Source organism: Falco biarmicus, chromosome 7 (genome assembly GCF_023638135.1).
Source record: "Falco biarmicus isolate bFalBia1 chromosome 7, bFalBia1.pri, whole genome shotgun sequence".
NCBI lineage: Eukaryota > Metazoa > Chordata > Aves > Falconiformes > Falconidae > Falco > Falco biarmicus.
In genome coordinates this window covers 3,711,768-3,719,038 of record NC_079294.1, presented here as the reverse complement: position 1 = coordinate 3,719,038, position 7,271 = coordinate 3,711,768, and the positions used below count along the sequence as shown (strand labels likewise).

The 7,271-nt window shown below is 44.2% G+C and overlaps 1 protein-coding gene across 1 annotated transcript in view; it reads right to left on the bottom strand.

Moving 5' to 3' along the window:
- Nucleotides 1–2,028: 2,028 nt before the first annotated feature.
- KCNK10 (potassium two pore domain channel subfamily K member 10) overlaps nucleotides 2,029–7,271 on the bottom strand; it is a 65,712-nt gene continuing 60,469 nt past the window's right edge. Inside the window, exons 6-7 of the mRNA XM_056346669.1 lie at nucleotides 5,204–5,346; nucleotides 2,029–3,216 (exon numbers count right to left, since the gene is read on the bottom strand). Coding sequence (XP_056202644.1) covers nucleotides 2,593–3,216; nucleotides 5,204–5,346 — 767 coding nt within the window. The 3' untranslated portion in view covers nucleotides 2,029–2,592. The remainder of the gene's footprint in view (nucleotides 3,217–5,203; nucleotides 5,347–7,271) is intronic.

Below are 7,271 nucleotides of genomic sequence, written 5' to 3'. Positions count from 1 at the left end.
AGTTATGCTCCCTCAATCCCGGCACCACAGAATTAGCGTGACATGATCCACTGTATTTCTGAGGCTTCAGAAGATTTGCTTCCATGTGGCACTCGAGCCTGAACTTCACCCCAGGCCTGCCCAAAGCCAAGAGCAATGGCAGGGCTGGCGGCCCGAGGCATGAACAGAGCTGCTGGTGCCTGCCTGTGGCCCGAGGAGGGGATCTGAGGGTGGCCACAAGCTGCCACCTGCGCCACCGCCGAGCCGAGCACAGGACTGTGTGGCACAAAGGCTCCAGGAGCCACGGCAGCTCTCAGGGCAGCTGAAGGGTGCCTGGGGACTGGGCTGGCTACCCTGCCTCCAGTGAGCCAGCCCGCAGTCCTGCACATTCAGGAGGTCGTTGGCGAACTAAGCAGAATTCAATTTCTGTTGGAACTTATTGAGTTAAAGCAATTCCAAATGACCTGTAATTTTTCAAACATTGTTTTTTCCATCCTTAATTTTCAGACAGATAACGAAATTAGGAAGAAGATACGATATTTCAAGTGAAGTGAACCAGCAGACAGAGCACACTAAGAACTTCTTTCCTTCTCTGTGCTGGTGGAATTTGGCTCACTCCTGCAAATCCTGCAGAGTCAGTTAGATATGCAAAATGCACACACTCAAAATTTGCACCTGCATTGCCATGCACAGCCATGGCAATCACATATTCTAGTGGCCAGTTAGATTTTGAGTTGGCTCATTGTGCATAAATCTCAGCAACTAGCGCAGAAGATGAAGCATGTGGGTTTGCCTATGCAGACATGGGCATGCAATTCCCAGAGCCTGTATAACCTGCACGTGTCTCTACGGCAGACTAGCTTGTAAGACTCTGTGTGTTTCTGCCATCTACATCCATGCTTACTTTACCTATAAAGCCTACAGTTTGAATTACTGGAATATTTAGGATTTTGTGAAAGCGCAGGGAAAGCATCGCTGGTGCAATGATGTGTATCTCATTTCCAGCATGCAAAACCTTCTATCTGCAATGGCAACCACAGTAGCCTACAGGCTGAGGCTACAAAGACTTAGTGTGTTTTGCAATTCCCGTTAATTATTTTGCAGCCTTTTCTTTGAATATTTACTGTGATGTCTAGGGACACTTGTATTTCTTATATCCACATGCCCAGACACCACAAAAGCTTTTTAAAAAATGCCCACAGTTTGGTTACGTTTCACTTTAGAAATGCAGAGAGCTCATGTTTAGATTTTATCAAGAAACGAGATAGCAAATGTCAAACAAAGATAGTACCTGAAAGGAAATAAAACAAATAATTCAAAATACTTGTTTAAAAAGTTACAAAATATGACAGCATTAATGGCACTTAAAGCTATAAGCACTTAAAAGATTACCACCATATTTTTCTCAACTTCTTTTCCTAAATTTTTCTCTTTGTTTTTCTGACATTATGACTGCAGCTTATGTCTAAATCCAAACCCAGCAAAAGGGGCAGAGAGCCCTGAGATTCTATGGTTGCCCTGGCGCTCATTTGAATAGCGTATATGCTCTTCTGTCTATTTTTAAAAATTCAGATTAGCTACAGAGAACAGCAGTTTGCTGACATGCAAAAGCTATAGCTTTCCTTCTGTCTTCATAGTCTTACAGCATTAAAATTGAAGGGGTTTTTTTCAGTGGTAGAAAGTGTGAATGACAAATTCTTATTAAAAAAAACAGATGGCCCACTGTTGTATACAGCTAGCCAAATAGTTTTAGAAATTAACGTTTCTCTTCTTTTAAACAACATAGCACGAGATGTTGCATTTTCTTCATATGCACCTTCTTGCTGTGACTTTACATTGAACATTTCCTACATGAGAAAAAATTCCATGGTTTTCCTCTTTTTCTTTGTGTGTGTGTGTGTCAGTCACTGGTTAAGATAAATACCCACAGAGGTTTTTTTCTTTTTTTTTTTCTTTTTTTTTTTTAATGAAAAGAGCAATCCGACCCTTAAATATGTCTCTGTTGATTTTTCAAACCAGCATCCAGCTGCTGGCTGTGTCCATGGACATTCTTTTGGAGTTTAGAAAGGTAATGCATCTGGATTCAAAAATGGAAAAACAAAAAACCCAAACCAAAACAAAAAAAGAAACCCTAGCTTGGATCACGTGCCAAAACGTAAACTAAGCCTTAATGAAAGTTTCTAGTTCACTCCAATCGTTTCTCCTCTTTTTAATCACCAGGGGAAGGCTTTCTGGGTGCATACTCCATTACAAAGATACACTCTTTTTCATCCCTTTCAACAGCTCTTCTTACATAGCTGCCCTTTGTCTGATATGCCATGGTAGGAGCGCTCGGGTGATATTGTCGTGGTTCAATCTCCTCCTTTCGGTCTTGCCCTGGTAATCTTATACAGGCTGAAATTTCCATGTGCGTCGCTGTCTGTTGCCATTCTGCAGTGCTGTGTTCCTGATTTGTTTTGGCAGAGCAAGCTGGAGTCTGTATGGCACAGTGAAATATTCTTCGATGCTATATAATTCAGACTGAATAAGGAGTCTGTATAAGGCACGTGTCTCAATATATATATGTATATAAAAACACTAACATTGTTAATTCAAGTCAAGCATCTTTTACATTTAATTTCTGTCTTCAAGTAACGCTTTGTTTTCATGTTCCCTTTCTTTGGTTTCGTTGGGGATCCCGCCATTCTCCAGGTCTGAATGCTGCTGGATGCAGTTGGTCAGGACCGCGGTGCTAGAAGAGTTTTCGGAATTACACATCTTCTCTGTCTCCTCTTCCTTTTTCTCTTCATCCAAGGAGTAGTTTCGGAAGGTCTCATAAATTTTCCGCACATCCTCAGGGATGGTTTTTTTGAGGTCTTTGTTTTTCCTTTTGGTCATCTTGGCAGACGATCCAAACTTGTTGATGATGTTGTCCTCGGACGCCCCCTGCCCATGCTTGTTGAGCTGATCTGACCCTTTAAGGCGCAAGTTGTTGGGCCTGTTGTTGATGCTTTCCTGAGATGAGGCCTTGAAGCGCCCCGTTTCCAAGGCAGTGAAGACAGAGCGCTTCTCTGGGGAGAGCATGTCCAAGGAGTGGGCTCGCTGGTCCAGGCCCAGGCGCCTGCGCTCCATGCTCCGGATGGTGGCTGCCCGCTGAAGCTTGTCATGGATCTCCACGCTCAGCCGCCTCCGTGTCTCCCTGAACTCTGCCGTCACGTTCGCTTTCCACTCAGCCGCGTGGGCTTTTATTTCACCAACCTTTGTGACAGCAAGAAAGAGAAATTAATTCAAAAGGCAAAAAGAAAAAGCAAAATGAAGCAACAAGTCTTTCCCACAGAACAGCAGGGCAAGCACGTTCTCCTCTGGCACAAGAGACTGATCCCAGCTCCAGTGCATCCATTTGGACCCAAACTTCAGTAGCCAAGTGGGCAAGCTCTAAACACACCAGCTAGTGACCAGCTAATGGCTTATAAGGCATATAACTTGTCTGCCCATCTCACATTTTGCCACCCCACACATTTTCTAGCTGTGTTATATGATGGGAGGTGTTCATGCTAATCCCTCTTTGGTTAAGAACAAAATCCTGACTTAAAACGTCAGCGGTAGGTGGTCAAGAGTGGGCAAAATTAATCACAGGTAGTTATACCAATATGCTTCAGAACAGGACAACAACGAGTGTATCAATGGAGTATTTTCGCATATTGCTGATGGATGGAGCTGTTCAGTCCCACTGAAGGTTCTGGTCAGTGCCGCAAAGCAATTAACACTGGAAATACCTGTTAGATAAATTCAGGTGGACTTCTGACTGGTCCGGTCTAGGGTTCATTCTCAGGGACAAATGGAGCTGCCTTTAATGGAGGTTCCCACTGCATAACTGTCCAAACACCACCCTCTTACTAAGAGTTTTCAACACATAATCTGTGTGGGCACCATGAGCATGTCATTAAATGTCTCCCTGCTTTGCTCTGGTTTACTCCTTTGCACCTGAGAGCAGAATAATGGCTGAAAACAAAGCACCTGCATGGCTGCTGCATTTTTGAACTGAGAAAAGAGAAGACAAATGATCAAGCAACATCTCAGTCAACACAGACCTTTTCCCAAGTTCAGCTAAAGGAGAACAGGTTCAGGAGTAGGAGGTCTGCAGGAGCCCAGCAAGGTCAACTGTTTACTTGGGCTGCTGCAGCCAGAATGCAAGTTCCTGCAACCAGAGATCCATAAGTCATCTTCTGTTTCTCAGGCCAGATGGGCAGGTGTCCCTTTAGCACTGTATTACCTGTGGCAGCAGGCATCTCACATCCACCGTGAGAGCTCAGATTCCCACCGGTAGGTGCCTGCTGATGCTCACCCTGACAGCCAAGCTCCCTGTGAAGCCCCCTGTTATTAATGGAGATGCCCAGGGGACGCGCCAGACCTCAGGGACCACAGGTGCCTTCACGAAGGAGAAACAGCACTATTCCTCTGCCAGACTTTGCCTATGCCTGCTTTTTGGCTAACCCTGCCAGGCTGCCTTTGCTAGCAATGCAGGAGGAGATTGCCTTAAAAATGGAAATTATATCATTAACTACCTCCACAATAGGCTTCAGCTCTACAGTCATGGCAATTGCCTTCTATTTTCCACCCTTATTTGAGTGAGGCATTAGCAACAGTGTCTTTGAATCACAGAAAGCATGGTCTGAGTGAATTTAATTATGCTCTTCCTGATACTGACTACTCAGTTTCTTCAGTTTTTAATAATATGGTACTCAGTAAGGGGCCTGAATCTAAACCTTTGCTCAGAACCATATTCCCTGGCACAGGGAAAGGTGGGAAAACTCAATATAAAACCCTGGTTTAAAGGCAGATTCTTGTTTCATGATGAAGAGTGCCAACTAATGTCTTCAAAACCCACGCATTTCTAATTTTTAAGGAGAGAACACTGACATTTTTATCACAATTTTGTAGCTAGTTTCAGAGTGAAGCCTGGCCTCTCTTATTCTGTAATTGCAATCCTACTGATGTGTGCTGTGTATTTGGCAGTACTGGTAGAGGTGTAGCAACCTAGGTTGCTTCAGTTGCTCTTTTTCCTCCCTTTGCGAAGGAGTTAAAGATCAGAACTACCTGGATACTGAAGGCAGCCAGCGGAGTCAGCCATGGGGAATACTGAGCATTGGTCATGCAGAGAAGCATCCTTCTTTAGACGAGCAGGAATCAGGCACTTAGAGGTCCCTTATAAAATCAGAAACCACTGAGACATTACTAGTCATACCTCTTCTTTTGTCTTCTTGGACAGGACTCTTAACCAGTCTCCAATCATGCTCAGGACAGCCGCAAAATAGGCGAGGCCAACAAGGATCCAGAACCACACCAAGGGTTTGTACCACTCCCGGTAATGGATGTCAGCATTTCCTCCTGAAATAAGCAGATGCTTATGCTTAGGAATCATGAGATGCCACAATTATGAGAAAATATCTGCAATTCTGAGGAATTCCTGAAATTATTTCTCAACTCTTGCCAACACCACTGTATTTCTAATAATAGATGAGAGGCCAGTCAGATGGGAGGAACACAAGCTGTTCTTAATTTAAGACTCTTCAAAATTACCTATTATCCTGCTGCTATGTGACCTGCCAAAGCAGCTAGTAAACACTTTTCTTTATATTGCTCACACTCTGAAGAAAGTCTGAAATTTCTGTTTTGATAGTACTTGCAACAGCATGAACACTCTTCCAAGAAAATGGTTTAATACAACTGGTCTTCCTTATCCCAAACTGCCTGCAGCTTGGTAGTTGAGAAACTTTACAGTTTAACACTCTCAGATTATATAGTTTCCAGATTTTTTTTTTCTTTTCTGGCATTTAGCTACAGGATTGAGAGTCCTACACACAGGACAAAGAAAAGTGGCTTTGTCTTCCCCTCCAGACCAGGATATCTGACAGGATCCAGCCATGCATCAGCCCTGATAATAAGGATATACTGTCTGCTTGTGTATCAGTTATAGGGATGCATTCTCTGGCCAGTAAGTTGAGAGGAGATATGGATCAAATGAAGCAATAAATATCCTATATGGTCTTCATACAAGTCTCAGGGTGACCTGGTAAAACAATTGTGCAAGACATTTGGCAAAGCTCATGGGCTATGAAGAGCCTAAAATAAGCGCAGTGGCAGCCAGGCTGCTGCCTACCACGTAGTAGAATAAACTTTCCCAAAAGAAAGCAACCACAACATCACTTTTGAGACTCCCAGTCCCATCACAAGGCAAGAAGGAGAGCCAGTGTGAGGCAAGCAGAACTCTGAGCTGCAGGGAGTGAGTGGCAAAGGGTCTGCACAGCCCCATAGCCCCAGCCCGCAGTGCAGGTGACCACCACCTCGGTGGTACCGGTGTGACCCGCTGCCCAAAGAGCCAGCCCGCCAGGGGACTCAGGCAGAGGACTGCCTATGTCCCACTCTTCAGCCTTGGTTAGGCAAGAGCTAGACACCAACTTGTACCTCTGCATGACTGCAGAGAGAGTTTAGGATTTTTCCCCCGGTGACATCACCAGACAACACAGTTCGGCATTTCCCCCTGAGCTTTTTGAAACCTGAGACATTCCTACGACTCTAATTTTACCCAGACTCAGTCTGAGTGTACGTACACTGTTTGAAATTCCCCCTGGAAGGTCAGACATGGAGAACTGGCAGGGACCCAAATATCAGTTTTGATGTTACTCCCTCCCCACAGACCACATGAATCACTCTCTTTTTTCCAGTCTTTAAGGGTGTGAAACAATGGGAGGTGGGGGCTGCTGTTGCTATGGTACAACGAGGCTCTTCTGATCATACGTGTCCCTGAGGATGCTCGCTATGAAACAGATTGTCTAGGTCTATCTTACGGAGTAATCAGGCGACTGAGAAAGCATGAGACCACTTTTTTCCAGCCTATCAGATATTCTGTTTTTTTCAGGCTCCATCCACAATTGTATCTCCAACAGCAGTACAGAAACTTGCCCGGTTTGCCAGGAGCTGGGACACGTTCTAGGTGGAATAAATCAGCATAGCTCCATTGATGCTGTTTTACCCAATACGATGTAGTATTTCTGATTTGATATTGAAGGGACGGAGCTATTGAGAGATTGAAGTGACAAAAAAACTGTTTCAAAACCGGCAATAAAACCCAAATCTCCTGGTGATCACCTGCCTTAAACTCTTATCATGAGATAGCCTCTGAAGTTTTCCCATTCAGGGTCTTCCATTTGATTTTTGAAAAATCCTGGTTGTTAGTAGCCACCCAGCTGTGGATTATATTCTCCTAATCATGTTGAATATAGAACAATTTAACTTACTATTCAGAGCATTCT